General features: G+C 36.9%; 1 protein-coding gene across 4 annotated transcripts in view; it reads right to left on the minus strand.

The window, feature by feature from the left end:
• Positions 1-12,948: 12,948 nt before the first annotated feature.
• The window catches only part of SKIL (SKI like proto-oncogene), a 33,295-nt gene continuing 19,672 nt past the window's right edge, over positions 12,949-26,571 (minus strand). For 3 of the 4 annotated variants that reach the window (XM_029215307.1, XM_029215305.1, XM_029215306.1), the window contains 4 exons: positions 21,828-22,060; positions 18,534-18,775; positions 18,015-18,239; positions 12,949-17,352 (listed from right to left, as the gene is read on the minus strand). In XM_029215307.1, the coding sequence (XP_029071140.1) occupies positions 17,194-17,352; positions 18,015-18,239; positions 18,534-18,775; positions 21,828-22,060 (859 nt within the window). In that variant the 3' untranslated portion in view covers positions 12,949-17,193. The remainder of the gene's footprint in view (positions 17,353-18,014; positions 18,240-18,533; positions 18,776-21,827; positions 22,061-26,571) is intronic. The other variant, XM_029215308.1, reaches the window with a different exon arrangement.

Here is a 26,571-nt window from a genome sequence, read left to right on the forward strand (position 1 = left end):
ACCATCACCGTCATCAACATCATCACCATCACCGTCATCAACATCATCAAGCCACCTTCCCTCCATGCATTCAAGTAAGACCTATTATATGTACTTTTCTGTCATGTAGAGAAGTTGTCCTTGGGCTGTATTTACATTAAACAGTTTTAAGTCCCTTTGATACATTTGGCTTATTATATTCCTCTATCAACAATCATGAGATTTAAAGATGAGAAGGATTTCAGTAAGCAAAAACTTCCTACTCAACACTCTAAGATATAGATCGTAAGTCACAGGTACTAAGCTTTCCCAGATCTCTGCTGGGCAAATCACCATGTCTTCTAGAGAAGACTTGCCTCAAGGAGACCCCAGAGGAATCAACTGCACAGACAGAAAAGGCTCTGTAAGAGATGAGAGAGTGTCAATTAAAAAGCTGCAATAATCACCCAGGAGAGCACAGTGGGTAAGAATGCAGGCTGCCTGGCCTCGAATCCTGTCTCCACCATTTCCTAGCTGTGGATTCAAGTTACCTCACTTCTCTGGGCCTCAGTTTTCTCATTTGTAAAATGAGGGTTAAAATAGTGCCTAACTCATAGGTTTCTTGATGATTATGTGAGTTAATATACATACCGAGCTTTAAACAATGTCTGGTACAAAGTAAGGCCTCAGGGAACCTGGGCTGCTATTATATATGATATATATAATATTATTTTATATATATATATATACATACATACACATATATTTATATAAAATTCAGAACCCTTGCTTTTGCACTCTTATGTGTTCTCCTTGAAATCATACAAGTTTGATTTGTAGGAAATACTATATTATAGGAATATGTCCCTTTTTTGAGTGAGTCATTGTGTTTGGGGCATTTCATCACCAGGGTCTATTGACCTGGATGTTTTCAGATATTTCCTTATAACATAAAAAAGAGCTTTTGTAAGAAGTAAAACATAAAACCCAAGCAACATCAATTCATTAAAAAAGAAGTTATGCAATCTGCACTCTTGCGACTCCATGAGCATTTGACATTCTAACAATAAAAATTCAACCAATCATAATTCAACAATGCCCAGATCACCCAAAGTTCTCACAGACACACAGAGACACCTGTAAAGGCAGATTTCAGAACTCAGGCTCTAACTGGTAGACGGAGTTGTGAAGTTAAGATCTTGGAATGGAACTTCCTGAGTTCATATTCCAACTTGATTACTTGAGCTGTCCCTTATCCTGTGCAACTCTCAGGTTTTTCATCTATAAAGTGAGACTAGCAGATGCCCCGATACATTTATTGCGAGGATTAAGTGAGATAACTTTTACGAAGTACATAGCACAGTGCCCGGCACTGATGGGCACTCATAGATGTTACCTACTTTTAGTATTATTCACAGGCAATATTGATCGATTGGAAATATGAGTTGCCTTTGATAAAGACTAAAACTAAACTAATTAGGTTATTGCTATTGTTATCTATTAATGGGAGAAAAAAATCCTAAAATGAATGTTTAAATGATCACAGCGCAGATGTACAAAAGGCCACTCAAGGGAGGCCAGCAAAATATAACCTACTTGAACGAATTAGCCATAAATAAAGAGTGTGTCCCTTGAAAAGAAAGTTGGGCAGCCATGGAAGAATAGAGAACTGGGAACCAAGAGGCAGAGAGAGGCCGTGAGAATCTTCCACTATCCACAGGAGATGGAAATGGCATGGTGGCCGCAGAATCCGAGGATGCGGTCCCTTTGGCAAGGCCCTCTGTAAAGTGGGGAAGTCCCTCAAGCTCTCTTGGCCAAGGTACTTTTCCTAAAATCATCTGCACTCTTTGGCTGTGACTCTACTCCCCAGGCCCCCCTCTTCATTAGAATCTGCCGTCCTACATAGCATAACTTAATAAACTGACATTCCGGGTCTACCACAGTCCCAGGTACCCTTTTAGTTGTGAGAAGCAGTCTCTCAGGGTCCAGTCACCCCAGATAAGTGAGAACAATGGATCCCCAGACCTCCCAGATGGAGGTTTCTCCAGTTAATTTTCTCCCAGAAAATTTTGCCATGCCATCTCTTCACATTTCTATAGTATGTAACAGAACTGGTAAGGTATAGCTGAAATCTGATTCCCGGTCTTCTGACCCTAAGTCCAATATTCTATCCGTTATGAAAAATGTAAGGGTCTTTCCTATGGTCTGAGCATAAGTTCCTCAACTTATTCGAAGATATTTAAAGGGGAGGATTAAAGAGATGGTCAGTGCCCTAAACCCCAGATGTGTACTGAACAAAGGAAGCAGCCTGGTTAACTTTTCTTCTACCATTTATACCTAAAAGTAGTTAATCAAACTAAGTGTGATTCAGTTAGAGTACAAATGCATATCGTACTGGCAAATGTATTTGTTGACAAGCATCGAAAGCCCACATTGAAAGCAAAGCTTGGGCCAAAGGAGTGGGCTCGCGGCGCCTACTAGTGGTTGTCTTTTATCATTGCATAGCTGGTAAAAACATTTTCTGTGTAAAGGAGCCTATGACTCGTAAGGAAACATGATTAACCGCAAATTCCAAATGTGTGATCATTAGATCCAAGTGGAATGTACACTTATTTGTGAAAGCTTTCCTCATATATTAAAATGTACCTCTTTAGGAAACCAAACATGAAAACATAGGACATATATGAAATTACTTAAGTGAGATTATTCATTTAAAAATACTTTTAATAAGACCCCTTTTTAAAAGGAGAAATTTCTCTGGTGGATTTTGCTATTTGGTAATGCAAAAATTCCACATACACACACATTTTTAGAAACACTGTAGTACCAATTCATAGTGTAAAATAATGTATCAGACATAAGCTTTAAAAAATGAAATGCCATTTACAATAACTAAGATATGGAAACAACCTAAGTGTCCATCAGCAGGTGAATGGATAAAGATGTGGTATATATACAGTGAAATACTACTCAGCCATAAAAGAAGATGACATCTTGCCATTTGTGACAACATGAATGGACTTTGAGGGTATTATGCTAAGTGAAATACGTCAGACAGAGAGACAAATACTGTATTATTTCCCTCATATGTGGAATATAACAAACAAACAAAATAAATGAACAAACCAAACAAAAACAAACATGTAGAGAATAGAGTAGTGATTATCAGAGGGGAAGAAGCAGAAGGAAGGCAAAATAGGTAAAGGGAATCAACTGTATAGTGATGGATAGAAACTAAATTTTTGGTGGGGAGCATGCTGTAGGGTATACAGAAATAGAAATATGATGTCATACACATGAAACTTATATAAATCCAAGATCAGGACACCAACTAGCAGATTCGTGTCTGGTGAGAGTCCTCCTCCTGGTTCACCGATAGCAGTCTTCTCACTGTGTCCTCTCAAGGTGGAAGGCACAAGGGAGTTCTCTGGGGTCTCTTTTTATAAGGGCACTAATCCCATTAATGAAGGCTCCATCCTCATGACTTAATCACATCCCAAAGACCCCAACTCCAAACATCATCACATTGGAGATTAGGTTTCAACATATGAATTTTGGTAGGACACAAATATGCAGTCCATGACAGATGGGAATCTGAAGACAGCGCAGAAGAAATCAGGAGATGGGGATTATAACTGGTCTAGGGAGTGGGCAAGAGGCAGAGTGAAGGCCTAAAGTGGAGCTCTCTCCAGTAGGAGGAGGGGATGTGTGCTACTCAGGTCTCAAGCAGGAAAATCTCGATTACCGAGAGATGCTGGCCTCAGTCAAGGTTTCTCCATCAAGAGAAGAGCAGCACCTTCACAAATTACTTCCATCTAGAATTTCAAATTCAACTAAGGAAAAATTTGCATTTTCAGGGTCCCACTTCTTGGCCTTTGTGGTGCAATTAAAATACTGTTCCTTCAGAAGCCATTTTATTCCAAATTTCCCCTTTGTCCACTTGGAGATAAAGCAAAATAATGAAAAGCTTGTACCTGGAGTATAAGGCTTGAGTCCTTTCCAAAATGTTTTCTCTCTTCTGCTTTCTAACAGCCAATTCTATTTATCTGCTTCTCTACCAGAAGTTTCAGAATACATTGGATGAAATCACGTCTAATTCAACCAATGAGATCATACTTCCTGAAGAGCAGTAAAAGTCCTTAGTTTTAGCTCTAACTGGGGATCACACTTACTAAAATATAATAGTAATAAAGTATGGAAGTATGGAAATGGAAAATAAGAAAATTAACTAGAAAGCCACACTATTAAATTTGCTTAGAAATTAAGAGCAGGGGACTTCCCTGGTGGTGCAGTGGTTCAGAGTCCGCCTGCTGATGCAGGGGACACGGGTTCATGCCCCGGTCTGGGAAGATCCCACATGCCGCGGAGCAGCTGGGCCCGTGAGCCATGGCCGCTGAGCCTGCGCTCTGCAATGGGAGAGGCCACAACAGTGAGAGGCCTGCGTACTGCAAAAAAAAAAAAAAAAAAAGAGCAGGTGTTTGCATTTAGCTACCTAAGGCAACAAAGTACAGAGCAATTTGTCAAACTTTGTCTTTTACTGAAAATGTATGAACTATAAAGTGATCAAAACTATCATGTGTCATTACTCATTTAATATATAATATAAAGTCATAGATTATGTTATCAATACTATACTGTTCCAATTTAAAAAATGGCTAGAAGAGAAGCTTATGCCTCAATCTTACTAATAGTTTTTGTTGTTTGTTTCTTACATAAATAAAGATCCTATTTTATGAAATTATTCTGAATGGGAACATTCTTGGACACCAAAGTCCCAGGGAGACGTTAGAGCAGGGAGGTTAAGGGCCCTGGTTGGAATCTTGGCTCCAATACTTACTAGCTGTGTGGCCTTGGGCAAGTTATTTAACCTTTTTGATAAGTAACTCTGGTTAGAAACTAATATTCTATTTCCTGCCAGTAAAATGGTATTTAAAATAGTAATTATTTCATAATAGCCATGAGAATTAAATGCATTGCTACATGTAAAATGCTTGGAGCACTAACACATAGTAAGTACTCAATAAATATTAGCTTTAACACCAAAAAATAATCAGTTGGTATTAAACCTGTTTGAAAGTACATAATCTTTCTTTAATTTTTTTTATTATTTATTTTATTTTTCGCTGCATTGGGTCTTCATCGCTGCTCACGGGCTTTTCTCTAGTTGCAGAGAGGGGGACCACTCTTTGTTAAGGTGCACGAGCTTCTCATTGTGGCGGCTTCTCTTGTTGTGGAGCACAGGCTCTAGGGGTGCGACTTCAGTAGTTGTGGCACTCAGGTTCAGTAGTTGTGGCTCACGGGCTCTAGATCACAGGCTTAGTAGTTGTGGTGCTAAGTAGTTGCTCCACGACATATGGGATCTTCCCAGACTGGGGCTCAAACCCGTGTCCCCTGCATTGGCAGGCGGATTCTTAACCACTGCACCACCAGGGAAGCCCTGAAATTAACATAATCTTAACCTTCATATTACACAGCAGTGAAATTCAAAACATTTCGTAGTCTGATGAACAAGAATTTGAAAGGAAAGCAAACTGCACCTCTTCTCTAACTATAGGATAAGGCCTTTAAAACAGCTAAGATATTTCTAGCCACTCCCCTCTTTTTGCCATTAAGATTTAACAACTAGATACAGTTCCTTTTTAATCAACTGATAATGTTTTTGCAGAAATTAGCTTGGCCACTGGGGGGCTCTCACAGGCTCTCATTAATGCTATTTAAAAGTGATTCAATAAAAATAACTAACACAAAGAATGAACATCACCAAACACCAATAACACAACTGATAAATCCCGTTTCAAAAGTAATTCAGCAATATATATCAAATAGAATAAAATATGCATATTCTTTGATCCAGCTTCTAAAAGTCTATCTAAAAAATTATGATGATGATATCACTTATACATGGAATCTAAAATACAACACAAATTAACTGAGTCACTTTGCTATACAGCAGAAACTAACACAACACTGTAAATCAACTATACTTCAATAAAATTTTAAAAAATAAAATTTAGTATTAGTTACCTACAAAAAATAAAATAATTATTATGAAAGTGTTCAATTAACTTTTTCAATTTACATTTCAATTAAGTGTTCAACTAAGAACTAGATGATAGCGTTATAAATATTAATTTCAAAATGGAAATGGCTAAATTTTATTTCAAAATACCTGTACAGTTGGAGGCTAGTTATTAAATATAAATATATTTGGAAAATATACACTGAAATATTAACAAGCGTTCCTTGGAGTAGTGAGATTGAGGGGTTTTACTCTCTTTTATTCTTTAGGCATTTTCCAATTTTCCATAATGAACATGAGTTGATTTTATGATGAGAAAAAAATGTTTAATTTTTTAATTTAAAATGTTTTGGGAGAATTCCCTGGTGGTCCAGTGATTAGGACTCCACACTTGCACTGCAGTGGGGCACGGGTTCAATCCCTGGTCTGGGAACTAAGATCCCGCAAGCCACACAGCATAGCCAAAAAATAAATACATAAAATAAAATATTTTTAAAAATTTTAAATATTCATTATTATAAGGGTCTACGAAGAGTACTCAAGTCCCTATACACTATGTGACCCTCCTGATAATTACGTGACTACCTCACCAGCAGTCCTCTTTACCTTCAGAACATAGTTCAAGCCCTCAACAACCCTTACATTTCAATTAAGTGAAATCCCCTCCACTGTGCAGCTCCCTACCCCACGCTATGTCCACACCAATCATAATGAACTCCTTGGACGTTCCTTGTAGCAGAACACCACACTTTCTGGTCCCCTATGCTTTACACCTTCATTCTGCAAGAAGTGACCTCTCCACCCAGCTACTTTGCAGTCACCCAAAATTAGCCCAAGAACCTCCTATGACAGGACTTTCCTACCTCTTCCTATGAAGTTCTGAAGGGTCCCATAAGACCTTGTGCATGCTTTTATCAAAACATAAATTACCCATACTATGCTGTCTAGTTTCTAATTTAACCATGTGGATTGTTTTCTCAGCAAGAATAATATTGCATTCATTACTAGCCTCCAACTTATCCTCATGCAGATCCTTCTACCTAGAATGCCTTCCAGCACAGCCACAGCTCACATCTCTCTAAGTTCCATCCAGGTGTCATTTGGAACAGGAACATCCCTCACCCTCCAGGGTGAGCGAAGTCTACCCCTCAGGTTCCCCTAGCCCTCTGTATAGGACTGAGTCATGCTGCTTTCAAATTATCTGTTCAGCTGTCTGGGAGTTCCTCAAAGGCAGAAGCTGTGTCTGACTCATTCCCCTAAGTCCAATATCTAGTAGAGTATCAGTGTCAGGCCAGGGCAAACAGTAATCATTGTTATCTGAGCTAAACACCTTCTCTTAATGCTTTCCAAACTAAAGTTCTAACTTAATGTCTAAAATGCTGTGGTAGGGAATTCCCTATCAGTTCAGTGGTTAGGACTCTGAATTTTCACTGCCGGGTCCTGGGTTCAATCCCTGGTCGGGGAACTAAGATCCCACAAGCTGCATGGCCAAAAAAAAAGGGAAAAAATAAATAAAATAAACGCTGTGGTTTCAACCAACATCACTTTAGAGGAAAGTTCTCGTCCTATGCTGTGGTAAGCAATCTCTAAGACGACTCCCAGTGATCCCCACCTCCTGGTATTCACACTCTTGTGTAGTTCCTCCCACATTGTTCCAGGGTGAGTCTGAATGAGCAATAGCACATGACAGAAGTGATGGTATATCACTTGCAAGATCAGGTTATAAAAAGACTGGGGCTAAATAAAAGAGTGGTAAGACAAATGATAAACTAGGAAACTCCAATATGTTTGATATTGGATAAACACTGATATGTTTCCACAGAAACATCCAAAGAGGGAGAGAGAGAAGAAAATGTCAGGACCAACTTTGTTGATGCTCTGAAAAATAGTCAAAGGTTTATAGCAACAAAACAAATACCCAATCAAGAAAAAGCCATCTTCAAAATGATAGGAAAGTTTGGGGGCATTTTTATTCACCCTTTCGCCTTCCCACCCCAGTGCAGCAGCAGTCTTGATCTTGAAGCAGCAGCAGCCCAGTTCCCAGTTCTGTCCCTTGAACAAGGGAACAGAGCAGACTTTATTTGAAAAGCATCATATACATCTATTCTGACATCTCTGGGGTATACTTGAACTATTGACACAAGACTCTCATCTTCAATTTGCCTAACTTGGAACTTGGAAAAAGCAGTGGGCACTGTTTGTAAAAGATGCAAGGTAGACTACAGACTCACAGATGCCTGGGACAAAAGATTACAGGTATAGGAATTTTCCTGGCAGCCCAGTGGTTAAGACAACGCGCTTCCATTGCGGGGAGCGTGGGTTCATCCCTGGTCAGGGAACTAAGATCCCACATACCACACGGCCAAAAAAATAGAAGAAGAAAAAAAAAGATTACAGGTGTAAACAACCAATAGATTGTCTAAGAACTGGAGGATGAGTTAGGATGAGATTCTTTGGGAAATTAGGACATTCAAAAGCAGCTGTCTATAGGGGGAATTTAGAAAGCTACACACATGCCCAGGCAAGCTGCATACCCAGGAAGACCTGAAAAGGCCTTAAGTTTTCACTTTGGGCTGATTCCTAGGATCAGAGAAAGCCTACTGTAGTATTTGAAGGAGTGTTTTAACATACAGCCAAGATGCAGAGACTGTGAGAAGTAGTTGGATTTTTTTGTTTTTCTGCTTCTTTTTAAAATTTTTTGTGAGTTTTTGTTGTTGTCTTGTTTTTTAACTCCTGACATTCAAGGAAATCTGTCAAAACATTAGCTGAACATGAGCTAAAGGAAGAGACACATCCATGACCACACACAATAAGGAATAGTCTTTGCAAAATAGTGTGGAAAAATCTCAAAGCATGTGGACTACCACAGCCTACAGCAGTAATAATTTAAAAAAAGAAAAAGCAAACCCTGGGGAAGAAGGAAAATCTGATTTCCAGAGTTACCGCATTATAATTGCCAGATGCTTAACTTTCAACAACAAAAAAATCACAAGGCATACAAAAAAAGTGAAAAATATAATCCATCCAAAGATCAAATTGATAGAAACCACCGTTGAAAAAGCAGACATTGGACTTGCTAGACAAAAAATTCAAAACAACTGTATAAAATATACTCAAAAAGCTAAAGGAAAATCTGGACAAAGAGCTAAAGAAATCAGGAAAACATTTTATGAACAAAATAAGAATATTAATAAAGAGATAGAAATTATAAAAATAAACCAAACAAATTCTGAAGCGTTACGGGGGTGTCCTAGAAGGAGAAAGGGGCAAAGAGATTGTTTGAAGAAATAATGTCTGAAAACCTTGCAGATATGATGAAATGCTTAAATCTACAAATCTAAGAAGCTTAATGTATTGCACATAAGATAAACTGACACATTATAATCAAACTGTTGAGAGACAAAGTCAAAGAGAGAATCTTGAAAGCAGCAAGAGAAAAGTGACATAACAAATAAGGAATCCTCAATAATATTTACTAGCTGACTACTCAGAAGAAACCTTGGACACTAGAAGTCAGTGGAATGATGTAAAATGTCAGAAGAAAAAACTTTCAACCAACAAATTTATATCTGGCAAATCTGTCCTTCCAAAATGAGGGAGAAATTAAGACATTCCCAGATAAACAAAAGCTGACTACCGCTAGACCAACCCTACAAGAAATGTTAAAAGGAATCCTTTAGATTGAAACAAAAGGACACTAGACAATAACTTGAAGAAGTAAGAAGAAATAAAGATCTCCAGTAAAGGTGAATACATAGGCAAATATAAAAGCCAGAATTATTGCAGTTTTGGTTTGTAACTACTTTTTATTTTCTAAGATGGAAATTTATAGCTTTAAAGGCATGCATTAAAAAAGATCTCGGGGGCTTCCCTGGTGGCGCAGTGGTTGAGAGTCCGCCTGCCGATGCAGGGGACACGGGTTCGTGCCCCGGTCTGGGAGGATCCCACATGCCACGGAGCGGCTGGGCCCGTGAGCCATGGCCGCTGAGGCTGCACGTCCGGAGCCTGTGCTCCGCAACGGGAGAGGCCACAACAGTGAGAGGCCCGCGTACCGAAAAAAATAAAATCAAAAAAGATCTCGGGCTTCCCTGGTGGCACAGTGGTTGAGGGTCCGCCTGTCGATGCAGGGGACACGGGTTCGTGCCCCGGTCTGGGAGGATCCCACATGCCGCGGAGCGGCTGGGCCCATGAGCCATGGCCGCTGAGGCTGCACGTCTGGAGCCTGTGCTCCGCAACGGGAGAGGCCACAACAGTGAGAGGCCACAACAGTGAGAGGCCTGCGTACAGCAAAAAAAAAAAAAAAAAAAAAGAAAAAGAAATAAAAAGGATTTTGAGAATACTGTGAACAATTGTATGCCATCAAATTAGATAACCTAGATGAAATTGATAAATTCCTAGAAATACACAATCTACGAAAAGCAACTCATGAAGAAATAGGAAATAGGTAAACCTATAACTAGTAAGGAGATTAAATCAGCAATCAAAAACCTCCCAACAGAGCAAAGCCCAGGACCAGATGGTTTCATTGGTGAATTCTACCAAATATTGAAAGAATTAACACCGATCCTTCTCAAACTCTTCCAAAACAATCAAAGCAAGAAAGAACACTTTCTAGCTCATTCTAAGAAGCAGGATTAACCTAATAACAACAACAGATACACTACAAAATAACAAAAAACAAAACAAAAAACTACAGACCAGTATCCCTTATGAATATTGCTGCAAACATCCTCAACAAAACCCTAGCAAATCAAATTCAGCATATTAGACTATATATAAATGTATAAAATGAACATGTATACCTTAAATTTATAGAATGTTATATGTCAAATTATTTCAAATAAATAAATAACAGCATATGAAAAGGATTATACACCATGAGCAAGTGAGATTTATTCTTGGAATGCAAAAGAAATTTCAACTTATGAAAACTAAGCAATGTAATACATCACAGCAATAAAATGAAGGGAAAAAACTACATTATCATCTCAACTGATACAGAAAAGGCATTTGACAAAATTCAACACCCTTTCATGATAAAAAAAAAAACACTCGGTAAACTAGGTATAAAAGGGAACTTCTTAAACATAATAAATAGGCCATATATGAAAAAACCACAGCTAATATCATACTCAAAGATAAAAGACTGAAAGCTTTCCCTCTGAGAACAAGGACGCCTGCTTTAACCACTTCTATTCAGCATAGCATTGGAGGTTCTAGCTAGAGCAATTAGGCAAGAAAAAGAAACAAAGGCATCCAAATTGGAAAGGAAGAAGTAAAATTATCTCTATTCACAAGTGATGTGATCTTATACACAGAAAACCCTAGATTCCACACACAAAAACTGTTAGAGCTAATAAATAAATTTAGCAAAGTCCCAGGATACAAAATCAACACCAAAAATCAACTGCATTTTCTACACACTGGCAATGAACAATCTGAAATGGAAACTAAGAAAACAATTCCAGTAAGAGCTAAAACTATAAAACTCGTAGAAGAAAATACAGGGGGAAAGCTTCATGACATTGGATTTGGCAGTGATTTCTTGGATATAACACTAAAAGTACAGACAACAAAAGAAAAAATGGAAAAGCTGGACTTGATCAAAACTTAAAACTTTTGTGTATCAAAGGACATTATTAAGAGTGAAAAGACAACCTAAAGAATGGAAGAAAATATTTGCAAATCATATATCTGATAAGGGATTAATATCTAGAACATATAAAGAAGTGCTACCACTCAACAACAAAAAACAAACAACCCAGTTTAAAAAAGGAACTTGGATAGACATTTCTCCAGTTGTATACATACAAAATGGCATATTATTCAGCCATAAAAAGGAATGAAATTGATACATGCTACAACATGGATGTACCTTGAAAACATTATGCTAATTGAAACACAGTGCTAAATCAGACACAAAAGGACAAATATTTTGATTCCATTTATATGAGGTACCTAGAATAGGCAAGTTCATAGAGATAGGAAGTAGAATAGAGGATACCAAAGGCTGGAGGGAGGGAGGGAGGGAGGGCGAATAGGGAGTTATTGTTTAATAGGCACAGAGCTTCCGTTTGGGATAGTGAAAAAGTTCTGGATATAGTGGTGAATGTACATTGTGAATGTACTTAATGCCACTGAATTATACACACACCTTAAATGGTTAAAATGGTAAATTTTATATGTACATTTTGCCACACACACACAAAGTTTGGAGGGTATGGTAACCAGACTCTAAGATATCCCCCAATAATCCTTGCCTCCTGGGATTCATTCCCTTGTATAATCTCCTCCGACTGAGTATGGGCTGGACTTAGTGACTGACTTCTAAAAAACAGTACAAGGCAAAAGTACAGTATATGACTTAAGAGTCCAGGTCATCAAATTGTGGAATCACTCTCTCCTTTGGATCACTCATTTTGGGGAAGCCATCCACCATGCTGTGAAGAGCTCCATGAACATCCATACAGTGGGGAACTGACTGCCTGTCAATAGCCCTGAGTGAGCTGGGAAGCAGATCCAACAGCTGTCAAGCTCTCATATGACTTCAGCCACAGGTAACATCATAAAAGCACCTTTCTAACAGCTCTTGAGCCATCACATTCAACTAAACTGCTCTTGGATTTCTGACCCTCAGATACTGTGTGAGATATGTTGTTTTAAGCTGCTAGATTTTAGAATAGTTTGTTATGCAGTAATTGACAACTAATACCAGAAGTGGAGGTGAGGAAAAGATGTTAATGCAAGAGTCCAAGTATCTTGAAAGAGAATAATCACAAAATGCTATGTTCATCACATAAAATATTACATAAAATTTCACATTTTACAATTTAAAAAAAAGTTTCTCAAGTTAGTTATTTGCTATGTAATGAATAGACTTTAAAGAAACAAAAGGAGAAAATGTCAATTTTAAGAAACAAGAACATTGAACTCACACAGGATACCAAGAAAGCTTGAATCAATTTCATTGGCATTAAAAGTTTTTATTTGGAATTTAACCCACAATCTATACAAGTTATTTACAAGGCATGAAAATGGAGAACAGCACAAAATACAGTTGAGGTATAAGCTAAGAGCACAGTATGTCATGTTTCAATAAATATAATTCAAAATTTGTAAACTAAGTGACCAGATAGATGAGTCTTGTTTTATAGTAAAACCATATAAAATATTTATTTCACGTGAGGTAGAGGACAGTTTTGTGTGTCATGTAATACAACCAACCACAGCAATTTTAACCATAAAACTGTACATCATTGGCAAGATTTTAAATTGAATTATGGTCAATGTAGTCAACAATTTGTTTCAACAGTTGCACAACAGATCTTTCATTTACTGCCTTCACAGATTAGAACTTCAGAAACAATTTAAGACTACTGTGTTGGCTTAAAATTATCAGGACAAATAAATACTTCTAACAGGGTGGTTAAAAGCAAGTATATTTTATTTCTCCCAAACTATAATTCCCCAAGAGTTGTTCAAGATTTAGCAATTCTTTTAGTAGGATTTTTTTTACTAGAACTACTTTAAGTATGCTGTGCTTTATTTTCAAGTGAGGTATTTATATTGAAGAAAAAAAAATCTTACGAATTTCTCTTACATTCAACTAACTTAATACACTATTTTGTTTTCTGGGCTTAATTTTTAAAATTTCGGTTTTTACATTTGTTCACTTTAATTCAAACACAGTAGCACTATATAAGACATTTAATTCTATCACTAAAAAACAGGCTCAAAATTGCATTATGTATTATAGTTTAGAAGCCAATTAAAATGGAAAGATTTTATGAAATAAAAAAAGACTGTCCTTTTAAACAAGACGCAATATTGAATACCCATACAAATTTCTTCCAATAATGGAAATTCTTAAGTGTCTTACACTAGAAAAAAATTTTAAGCTGTTTAAGTTATTCAACCCCACAATGTATAATACAGCAGTAATGTGTCCCTTATTGCTGGCAGCTCAATAAAAACTAACAAGTAGTTTCAAGCACAGAAACAGATGTACAGTATGAGCACAACTTTTCATTCCATTAATTTTTAATATCCTGTCGTGCAGATTAAATGTGTAAGAGCAAATAAAAATGAGGATTCTTCCCTAAGCAATCAAAACATAAGTCATTGAGAAGAAAATTTTAGAAACTGATCAAAAACCTTCAGCACCAGCTTTCCTATTACATTTAGGGAAATAACCTTGAGCATGTTTCATATTACTCAAGTTTCTTTATCATTTTACTTTCCTTCAAACAGAAGCCATAGATGTGCAAATAAAATGGTTGTTCTGTCATGTCTTCTAAAATATATGGATAACCTGCAAGTATCATTGTACTCAGTCTATTACACCTACTTTAGTAACTGGTTTTCAATTCAATATGTACAAATGATTTTATAGCTCAACTGGTAATATATTAAATATGTTATAAAATTAGTTCAAGAACCATAAAACATCCTGACTCTCCTGGACACAGAAATTCAAGCAAAAGAATATGCTTTACAAAACTAAAGCACAAGCCAAACTTACATTGTTGGTCAAAGCCTTTCCTAGTGTTAAAAGTTGCATTTGTGAAATAAGGGTTGTTTAGAGCTTCCTCAATGACATCAGGTTTTACATTTACTATAGATTTGGTACCTTTTTCTCATAAAGTTTAGGGTACAGAAACTATCATCACCCAAATTAAACATTACTCATCACCCAGTAAACTAACATTCTATCTTTTCTTCCTTTGAAAGATGCTCTAGCACTTTTGATAGGCCGTTCCTTTAATGCAGCTTTTTAAAGTAAATATTTTTATATTTTTCCTAAAAAGAAAAATATTATGATGTCTGAGGGAAAATCCGCTTGCCTGATGAATTGGCACACAAAAACTAACACTGAAACAAACTTTAAGCTAGCAACCAACACACAAAATGAGCATGCAAAAATAGAATAATTATATGGATATTTTTAGCAGAGGCCACTTGTAGAGTATTACAAAGTCTCTATATTTTCAAGCTATGTTGTACAGTTTAACTTGAAATTACTTTTAACTATAATAGGCATACTATTTACAATTGACTAAAAAAACATTTTCAAAGAAGTTAGACAGAAACTGATGGCACATCAGTGTATCTTCTGGAAAATGAAGACTACAATTTCATGTGGCAAGTTTCCCTTATGTGAAGAACTAGAAAAAATAGTTCTTTACTCAACTCTAAATTAAGAGTTTATGATAATTTAAAGGTGATTAAGCATTGCTTAGAATTTTTAAATAACATATTTCAAAGATTAAGCAATTTGTTTTAGAAGTTTTGAGTTGAAACTTAAGTAAGCTTACCATTTAACTAAGTAACATAAGTAGATTTTGAGTGAATTAGAAAAATAAATGAAATTATAGGGGCCTGAATTATATGTCCCAAAACTCTTAGCTGTGACACAACTAACACACAACTAAAATGAAACGGCATCATAAAATGTATTTGTGATTTTCCTTTCTCCAGATAAAGAAAAGGTATTAGGAGGGTATGTCATTTTTAATATTTGTTCCTATATGTCATTTTAACATGCGTTCCTCCTTAAGGAGGAACAAGAATCAACAAATTAATTGCAGGTTTAATATAGTCGAAGTTAAATGGAAAATAGAAAATACACATTTAGACCATACTCTAGTATTTGGGAAGTACAAAAATTCTTTTAGGATATATAAGTACCATTAAGCAAAATATGAAAATAACTGATTAAATGATAACCTACTTATTTTTGAAGTTCTATACCAAGTATCTATCATCTAAGATGGGAATAGTAAATAACCTTAACCTTAGCTGATATATTTAAAAAATAAACTTAGCTCTCAAGTTAATTTCATACAGTACCTTACACGAGAACATAAACATAAAATTCATGGGATAATAATGTCAATTAATGGTAGCTTCAGGAAACTTTCTTTAAAAAATGCATACTAAGAATTTTACCTAGTATCTTTTAAGCCAAGAATTAACTAATATGAAATTTTCCATTAAAGAATGACAGGATTTTCTGTGCAAAAAAAAAAAAGTGCAGAAGAAGTTGCCCCTCCCCCAAACTATGGAATTCCTGTCTTCTAAAAATTATCTAAAACCCTTTTAGTAGCAGATAACTAAACTTCCCTATATTAACCTATCATACACTACCAGTTGACTGTAAATTCCTGATTTTGATATTAAATAGTAACTGAAAATGGTCCATTCGTGCACATTTTGGTAAGACTTAACATTTAAACATACAAAAGTCCAAAATAACCTTCAAAGTGTTTAATATTTTACAATTTAAAGGAAGACAAATCCATTAAAGAAAACAAATCCGTTATATAAATTTCAGTAAGACCCACAACTACATATAAAAACTGTACAGGAGGATTATGGATTGTATGGAAACTGATGTACATCAATTTTTCTCAAGTACATTAATATTTTCACACCACTATTAACAACATAAAAGTTCAAAAATTATTACATTTTATTCCCTCTTCTAAAGTTGCTGCATAAAATTTTTTTTCTAAATATAACCACATTTAAACAGAAAATCTAATTATAACCGCTTCTTGTGTTTAGCAGCAGTGTATAAGAAAGCATGTTATCCTTCCCCATGGGGTGTGCTATAACCTCAACAATGAAATTCCTCTATTGACAAAATGTCTCTTAGGAGATATTAAATAGAGGAGAACTGGTGGAAATTCAACAATATGAACGAAATAAAAGCAAATTTTGATTATAATAATGAGTATACTATATTAACTTAGAAAGGAGATTGTGTTCATGAAAAAAAATGGAGATTCAACCCCTTGAGTAGCTCTATATATGAAATATGAAGCCACCATTGTATCTAAAATTGAATCTAAAATATGGATAACAAAATTGATCAAAACTATTTTCCATCACACAATGCAGCTTTTAAAAAGTATGCAACTGCTAAATTGCATTAGAAATATAGGCAGATTATGTAATAGTTGAAACCGTAAAGTATTGTTACTAAGCTGGTTGAAAAAAAAGTACAAAGAAACATACATTTTCATTCATTTGGAAAATGTAAAAATTTATATACTAATATATAATCTCTTCACTTTCTCTGATCTACAAATGGATACAATGCCTAGTTATTTTCATGCAGATAAATTGTCCAGAATTCAATTACCAAAGCAAATAAACAAACAAACAAAAATAAACCCTGTTGGGAACACACAGATGAATCTATTTAAAGGTTTCTATTCTTTAGCAGTCTTCGATGATTTCAAAATTTGCAGCTTTAGCTCTTTTATCATCATCTCTAACTTCTGTCTTGCCTCTCGTTCCTGTCTGAGTTCATCCTGGAGTTCTTGCCTATCAGCCTCGGCATGGTCCAATCTCTGTCTCAGTTCTGCCAGCTGTGTGATTTAGAAGACTGTGTCAGTTTTCATTCAGTGTTGTTTTTCCACTTACTCCTCACATCATGGCAAAGACCTACTTTCAAATTACTTATTACAAAAATGAACTATTTCATGCATGCATCTCTTGAATACCTAATACTATTAATCAGACTTTGACATGACCTTAAAATGAGGGTGAAACAAAAGGTCAAGAGAACTGAACACCTAGAACACTTTCATTATGCCCTACACTTCAGTATACCTCTCATCACAGCTGGCTCAGGTTAAGAGTTATTTGTTCATCTTTCCCAGGTTGTGAGCTACTATTCATTTTTGCCCGAGTGCTGTGAACATAGTGGGCAACAGTTCATGTTTGTTAATTCGTTGATTTGAAAGCCCATGTACTACATTAAAATAACATAACCTCTGATATTCAGATAGCTAGAGATTAGCAATTTGGACAACTAAACTACAGAAACCTGATAAGTTTAAAGTAATAAAGTAATCAAGGTCAAAAAATCATCTTGGACGATATAAAGTTGTGTTTAACAGAACTGTCTATTTTGAAATCTAGTCTAAATGAAATGAGCTTAACATAAAGTAATTTCTTTAATGAAATTAAAATAACGGCTTCAATTTCCACACTGAAAGGGCAACACTATACAAACTGTAATTCTTACCTGTGCTGCATATTCAGCCTCTTTATCTTTCTCTAAATTTGAGTCACAGGTACATTTTTGCTTCATTACCTGCTCTAATTTTTTCTCTAAGTCTTTCTGTTCAACATAAAATTCTTCCATTCTTTGAGCATGTTCATTCTGCAAAGATTCAAGCTCCTTCTGTAAATTCTGCTGTTCTTCAGTGAGTTCCTTCATAGCTTTTGAACTACTCAACATTTCAACTTCCTGTAATTTAAAGAATCACAATATAATTTTTACTTTATTTCCATCACATTAGAATTTTCAATTCAGGAAAAAACAGGACAGAAAATATCTAAAATTCAGCTGTCATATCAATTCCATACATAAGTAATTATCTTGAAAACTATCTTCTCTAAAAATTTTAAAGTGTATTAATCTTTCTTATAAATGTAAAACTGAATAATCTTAAATACATTTATAGCATCTCATCTCGACTTTCCTTAAGAATATGCAAAAGTATCTTTTCACAATGGACTACCATTTAGATAACAATTTTACCATCTGAAGTTGTTGCTTCTTCTGCAAAATTGAGTTCAGTTTTTCCTGTTGTTTTACATAAGTTCTCATTACTTCTTCCATGATTTTTCCCTTATCATCCTCACAAATAACATCTTTGACAAGAAGTGGAGATGAAGCTGCAGCATCACGGTCAATTCCTGCCTTGCCTGTGTCTCTGGCTAAGTTGCAAGTGGTAGGCTCAGGTTTCTTTTTGCTTGTAGAATTATTCGAGACTGATGGATCTTTGAAAGGCAAAAATGAAGTAACAGAGTATGAATATCACTCTGTTAAAATGTCACTAGAACAATCCATAAATGAAATTAAGAAAACAATTTCATTTACAAATGAAATAAAAAATAATAAGATACTTAGGGATAAACTTAACAAAACAGTATAAAACTTGTAAAATGCAAACTACAAAACATTATTGAAAGAAATAAAAGACCCAAATAAATGGAAAGCCATCCCATGTTTATGGATTGGAAGACTTAATGCTGTTAAGATGATATCATGATCTGAATGTCAGTGACCTCCAAAATTCATATGTTGAAATCCTAGCCCCCCAGTGCAATGGTACTGGGAAATGGGGCTTTCAGGAGGTAATTAGGTCATAACGGTAGAGCCCCCATTGATGGGATTTATGCCCTTATAAAAGAGACTCCGGAGAGCTCTCCCACCATTTGGGTACACAGTGAGAAGATGGCCATCTATGAACCAGGAAGCAAGCAAGCCCTTGCCAGACCAAATCTGCTAGTGCCTTGATCTTGGATTTCCCAGCCTCTAGAACGTTGAAAAGTAAATGTTTGTGGTATAAGCCACCCAGGCTATGTTATTTTTGTTACAGCAGCCCAAATGGACTACAATAAATGATAATACTTCCCCTAATACTTCCCCAAATGTTCTATTTTTTCAATGCAACCCCTATCAAAACTTCAACTGGCTTTGTGGCAGAAACTGACAAGCTGATTCTAAAATTCATATGGAAATAAAAGGAAACCAAAATAGCCAAAACAATCTTGAAAAAGAATAACAAAGTTGGAGGACTCACAATCCCCAATTTCGAAGCTTATTACAAAGCTACAGAAATCAAATTGTGTGTAGTACTGGCATAAAGACTGAGCCCAGAAACAAACCCGTACTTTTATGGGCAACTGGTTTTCAACAAGGGTGCCAAAACAATTCAATCAGGAAAGAGTATTCTTTTCAACAGTGTTGGGACAACTGTATCCATATACAAAGAATGAGGCTGAACTTCACACCTTATATAAAAATTAACTCAAAATGGATCATGGACTTAAATGTAAGAGCTAAAACTCTTAACTGGATTAGGCAATGGTTTCTTAGACATGACACCTAAAGTAAGCAACGAAAGAAACAATAAATTGGACTTCATCAGAATTTAAAACTTGTGTTTCAAAGGACACTACCAAGAAAGTAAAAAGACAACTGACAGAATGGCAAATTCTAGTACCATAATGTACAAAGAACTCTTACAATTCAGTTGTAAAGAGACAACCCAACTGAAAAATAGGCAAAGGATCTCAACAGGCACTTCTCCAAAGATTTGCAATGTCCAATAAAAACATGAAAAGATACTCAGTATCATTAGTCATTGGAGAATTACAAATCAAAACTATGAGATATCATTTCACAACCACTAGGATGGCTATAATCAAAAGACAAACAACAAGTGTTGGCAAAGATGTGCAGAAATCGGAGTCCTCAGAAGCTGCGGCAGGAAATGAAAATGGCGCAGCTGCTTTGAAAAGTTTGGCAGTCCCTCAAGATATTAAACATAGAGTTACCATTTGACCCAGCAATTCCACTCCAAAATATATAGCCAAGAGAAATGAAAACGTACGTTCACATTAAAACTTGTGCATAAGCGTTCATAACAGCGTTAGTCGTAATAGCCAAAAAGTGGACACATCCAAATGTCCATCAACAGATGAATGAATAAACAAAATGAGGTATTATCCATCCATAAGATAGAATGTTATTAAGCCATAAAAAAGGAAGAAGTACTAATACATGCTATAATATGGACTGAGAAAATATCCTTGGTGGAAGAAGCTAGACAACAAAAGGCCATATGTTGTAGGATCCCTTTTATATGAAATGTCCAGAATAGGCAAATCCATAAAAACAGAAAAGAGATTTATGGCTGACAGAGCCTGGTGAAAGGGAAGAATGAAGAGTAACTTCTACTGGATTACAGGGTTCCTTTTTAGGGTGATGAAATGTTCTGAAATTAAATACTTGTAATCATTGCACAACTTTGTGAATTTACTAAAAGCCACTGAATCGTATACTCTAAAAGGATAAATTTTAAGCAATATGAATTACATCTCAACAATTTTTTAAGTCTCTAGAATTAAATAATTTAGGAACTATAATGCAAACATGGTATAATGGTATTAATACATTACTAATTATTGTTTGCCATATTTAAATCCAAGGAAAACTGAGTTTTAAAAATCTCAAAATTAAAGTACAAAAACTCCTGAAGAATCTCAATTATCTATGAAAACAGGTAACTAGAGGACTCTTAGACTGCACTGAGAAAGCTGAAAAGAACTGTTGCACTTGCCTAAGCTGTTAGCAAAGCTCTGCATCTATGAAGAGGGTAACACAGGCAGCATGTGAGCAGACATGTCTTGTCTGGTCCACAGTATTTTAAAAGGCACTGTAACTATGCAGTATTTTTTTAATGTCCAGCTGGCATTCTGCATTTATGCCATCTGCCTGGCCCCCACAGCTATGAGTTTTCAAATCTTGCTTATTCCATGACTAAGTGTCTCTGAGTCCTATACCTAACTACTCTTACATACACTTTTTTTAAAAACTATAGTTGATTTACCATATTATATTAGTTTCAGGTGTATAACAAAGTTGATTCAATATTTTTATAGATTATCATATACTTTTCACATTATTAGTTAAAAGGTTTCTCAGTTCACAGCAAATTAGAAAGAAAAATAAGGACCTTTAAAGAAATCTGACAGTAAAGAAAAGGCAGGAAGAAGGAAAAATAATTAGACAAAAGTCACTTGCAATATGCAGCCATATAGTCTATTTTCTAGCTTATTAGCCTCTATATATATATCACCATTCTAGATAAGCAGAACAACTGAGGGTCTATGTAGTCACTCAAGAGTTTTGAAAGGTGGTATTTTTTTTTAAGATAAAAGCTTCCATTATCTGGAAAATTCTCTTAAATAGAAATCCTCTTTGAAAATGCTGAATATGTTTATTAGATATTTGATTTTAAAAAGATAATTTCTGAATACTTACCTAAGCGGCTATATAATTCTCGACTTGTTTTTAGATCCATTTTCTCCTGTTCCTCCAGTGAAACATCTGGATAAGACACTATTTTTTGATGTTTCCCACTACTGTGAGGCTTCTCTGAGTGTCTTGGTATAGATCTACTTGCCTCTGTCTTTGTGACCTCTTTAGGCTGGGATACAGCCGAAGTAAGCGACACATTTGGGGCAACCACTTTATCACACATGTATAAGTAGTAGCTGAAAACAAAGAATGGCAAAAGAAGATACATATTACATTTAGGTAAAAAGCAAAATATATTACATCAATTTCTATGGTTAAACAATTTTTTTAAAATCAAAACAGATAACAGAACAACTCAGAAAATAAGGGTCATAGAAAGCAATTCTTGAAAAAGTAAGTAGTTGAGGCAGAAAGAGTAAAATTATCAGGTTATTTTTGTTATTTTACAAAAAGTAGTTTCTAAGCACTTAAAAAGATAATGGAAAATCAGTCTCTTCTCCTTCCCTCAAAACCACGAGAACTAAAACCATGAAGTACTTTACAGAGCAGTTCAACAGCCCTGAGTAGGTAAGGTTTATGCCGAAAGAAAACAGACTATACACTACTCTGGAGGACTATTTCCGTGTCTGCCACCCCTCCAAAGCAAGGAATCCTTGCTCTTTATTGTGGTGAGACTGATTCAGTCCCACGCTGCAAGGCTATGGCCTGACTCATCACAGCCTCAACAAAGAGCTCCCAGGGCCCTTCTCCCTTCTCAGAGAGAGAACCAGCATTCTGAATGCTGCCCAGCTACTGGGCAGTCCTCCTTGGATCAAACCCCACAGAGCAATCTTCTGAAAATACTTTAGCATTTCTTACTTATTTGATAAAACAGCAATAATAAATTGTGCAAAACTAAGATCAAAGGGATGACTACCAATTTTACTCAAAGCTCATATAAAATTGTTCAGGAGATTATCTGAGAGACTCATGGAACAAAATTTGAGCTACATATTTAAGTGCCATATGATTAACTATAATCTGCTTAACCTCCAGCCAAAAGATGCAACCATCTGACTGACCAAACACTTCATCTTCTGAACTCTAAATAATCTCGTCTCATATCATTTTCCTTGTACAGGACATCTATATAGTCTCTCTTTACCAATCACATGAATTCTGAGAATGAAAACTCAGTATTCTGCTAAGAAAACTGACAGGTTTATTACTGCCCAAAAACTTACTTCAAATGTAATAGGAATAGAAGGAACTATATAAATGTAAGTAAGATTGAGATTCTTTATCACTGTGCTTGGGGAGATAAATATGTACAGTAGCAGATAAAAATCTAGGTTTTACATATAAAAACTGTAATCTAAGGTGCATTTTTCTTGAAAATATGAAAATTGATTTTGAGGGTGTGGCTACTATGAAATCCTCTAACTTTCAAAAAAGTTTCGTTTTAAAATATCAAAGTTAACAGAGAGGGGAAGATGGAGGAAGAGTAAGACACAGAGATCAACTTCCTCCCCACAGATACGTCAGAAATACATCTACACGTGGAACAACTCCTACAGAACACCTACTGAACGCCGGCAGAAGACCTCAGACCTCCCAAAAGACAAGAAACTCCCCATGTACCTGGGTAGGGCAAAAGAAAAAAGAACAAACAGAGACAAAAGAATAGGGACGGGACCTGCACCACTGGGAGGGAGCCGTGTTGAGGAAAGGTTTCCACACACTAGAAGCCCCTTCCTTCGTGGGCGGGGACTGCAGGTGGCGAGGCGGGGAGCTTCGGAGACACGGAGGAGAGCACAGCAAACGGGTGCGGAGGGCAAAGCGGAGAGGTTCCCCCACAAAGGATCGGTGCTGACCAGCACTCACCAGCCCGAGAGGCTTGTCTGCTCACCCACCGGGGCGGGCGGGGGCTGGGAGCGGAGGCTCGGGCTTCTGTCGGATCTCAGGGAGAGGACTGGGGTGGCGGTGTGAACACAGCCTAAAGGGGGCTAGTGCGCCACGGGTCGCCGGGAGTGAGTCCGGGGGAAAGTCTGGACCTGACAAAGAGGCAAGAGACTTTTTCTTCCCTCTTTGTTTCCTGATGCGCTAGAAGAGGGGATTAAGAGCGCTGCTTAAAGGAGCTCCAGAGACGGGCGCGAGCTGCGGCTAAAAGCATGGACCACAAGAGACAGGCATGAGACACTAAGGCTGCTGCCGCTGCCACCAAGAAGCCTGTGTGCGAGCACAGGTCACTCTCCACACCTCCCTTCCGGGGAGCCTGTGCAGCCCGCCACTGCCAGGGTCCCAGGATCCAGGGACAACTTCCCCAGGAGAACGCACAGCGCGCCTCAGGCTGCTGCAATGTCATGGCGGCCTCTGCCGAGCGGTTCGCCCCACACTCCGAGCCCCTCCCTCCCCCCGGCCTGAGGGAGCCGGAGCCCCTGAATCAGTGGCTCCTTTAATCCCATCCTGTCTGAGTGAAGAACAGACGCCCTCCAGTGACCTACACGCAGAGGTGGAGCCAAATCCAAAGCTGAACCCCGGGAGTTGTGAGAACAAAGAAGAGAAATGGAAATCTCTCCGAGCAGCCTCAGGAGCAGCGGATTAAATCTCCACAATCAACTTGATGTACCCTGCATCTGTGGAATACCTGAATAGACAACGAATCATCCCAAATTGAGGAGGTGGACTTTGAGAGCAAGATTTATTATTTTTTCCGCTTTTCCTTTTTGTGAGTGTGTATGTTTCTGTGTGAATTTTGTCTGTATAGCTTTGCTTTCACCATTTGCCCTAGGGTTCTATCCGTCCGTTTTTTTTGTTGTTGCTTTTGTTTTTTACTTTAAAAAATTTTTCTTTTCTTAATAATTATTTTTTTATTTTAATACTTTTATTTTATTTTACCTTACTTTATTTTCTTTTATCCTCTTTCTTTCTTTTTACTTTTTCTCCCTTTTATTCTGAGCCGTGTGGATGAAAGACTCTTGGTGCTGCGGCCAGCAGTCATTGCTGTGCCTCTTGAGGTGGGTGAGCCAACTTCAGGACACTGGTCCACAAAAGACCTCCCAGCTCCACGTAATATCAAACGGAGAAAATCTCCCAGAGATCTCCATCTCAACACCAACACCCAGCTTCACTCAATGACCAGCAAGCTACAGTGCTGGACACCCTATGCCAAACAACTAGCAAGACAGGAACACAACCCCACCCATTAGCAGAGAGGCTGCCTAAAATCATAATAAGTCCACAGACACCCCAAAACACACCACCAGACGTGGACCTGCCCACCAGAAAGACAAGATCCAGCCGCATCCACCAGAACACAGGCACTAGTCCCCTCCACCAGGAAGCCTACACAACCCACTGAACCAACATTAGCCACTGGGGACAGACACCAAAAACAACAGGAACTACAAACCTGCAGCGTGTAAAAAGGAGACCTGAAACACAGTAAGATAAGCAAAATGAGAAGACAGAAAAACACACAGCAGATGAAGGAGCAAGATAAAAACCCACCAGACCTAGCAAATGAAGAGGAAATAGGCAGTCTACCTGAAAAAGAATTCAGAATAATAATAGTAAACATGATCCAAAATCTTGGAAATAGAATAGAGAAAATGTAATAAACATTTAACAAGGACCTAGAAGAACTAAAGATGAAACAAGCAACGATGAACAACACAATAAATGAAATGAAAAATACTTTAGATGCGATCAATAGCAGAATAACTGAGGCAGAAGAACGGATAAGTGACCTGGAAGATAAAATAGTGGAAATAACTACTGCAGAACAGAATAAAGAAAAAAGAATGAAAAGAACTGAGGAAAGTCCCAGAGACTTCTGGGACAACATTAAAGCGCACCAACGTTCGAATTATAGGGGTTCCAGACGAAGAAGAAGAGAAAAAGAAAGGGACTGAGAAAAGATTTAAAGAGATTATAGTTGAAAACTTCCCTAATATGGGAAAGGAAATAGTTAAGCAAGTCCAGGAAGCACAGAGAGTCCCATACAGGACAAATCCAAGGAGAAACACGCCAAGACACATATTAATCAAACTGTCAAAAATTAAATACAAAGAAAACATATTAAAAGCAGCAAGGGAAAAACAACAAATAACACACAAGGGAATCCCCCTAAGGTTAACAGCTGATCTTTCAGCAGAAACTCTGCAAGCCAGAAGGGACTGGAAGGACATATTTAAAGTGATGAAGGAGAAAAACCTACAACCAAGATTACTCTACCCAGCAAGGATCTCATTCAGATTTGATGGAGAAATTAAAACCTTTACAGACAAGCAAAAGGTGAGAGAGTTCAGCACCACCAAACAAGCTTTACAACAAATGCTAAAGGATCTTCTCTAGGCAAGAAACACAAGAGAAGGAAAAGACCTATAATAACAAACCCAAAACAATTAAGAAAATGGGAATAGGAACATACATATCGATAATTACCTTAAATGTAAATGGATTAAATGCTCCCACCAAAAGACACAGACTGACTGAATGGATACAAAAACAAGACCCATATATATGCTGTCTACAAGAGACCCACTTCAGACCTAGAGACACATACAGACTGAAAGTGAGGGGATGGAAAAAGATATTCCATGCAAATGGAAACCAAAAGAAAGCTGGAGTAGCAATTCTCATGTCAGACAAAATAGACTTTAAAATAAAGACTATTAAAAGAGACAAAGAAGGACATTACATAATGATCAAGGGATCGGTCCAAGAAGATATAACAATTGTAAATATTTATGCACCCAACGTAGGA

The sequence above is a fragment of the Monodon monoceros genome, unplaced genomic scaffold (genome assembly GCF_005190385.1).
Source record: "Monodon monoceros isolate NGI ecotype Baffin Bay Population unplaced genomic scaffold, NGI_Narwhal_1 Super_Scaffold_11, whole genome shotgun sequence".
NCBI classification, from domain to species: Eukaryota; Metazoa; Chordata; class Mammalia; order Artiodactyla; family Monodontidae; genus Monodon; species Monodon monoceros.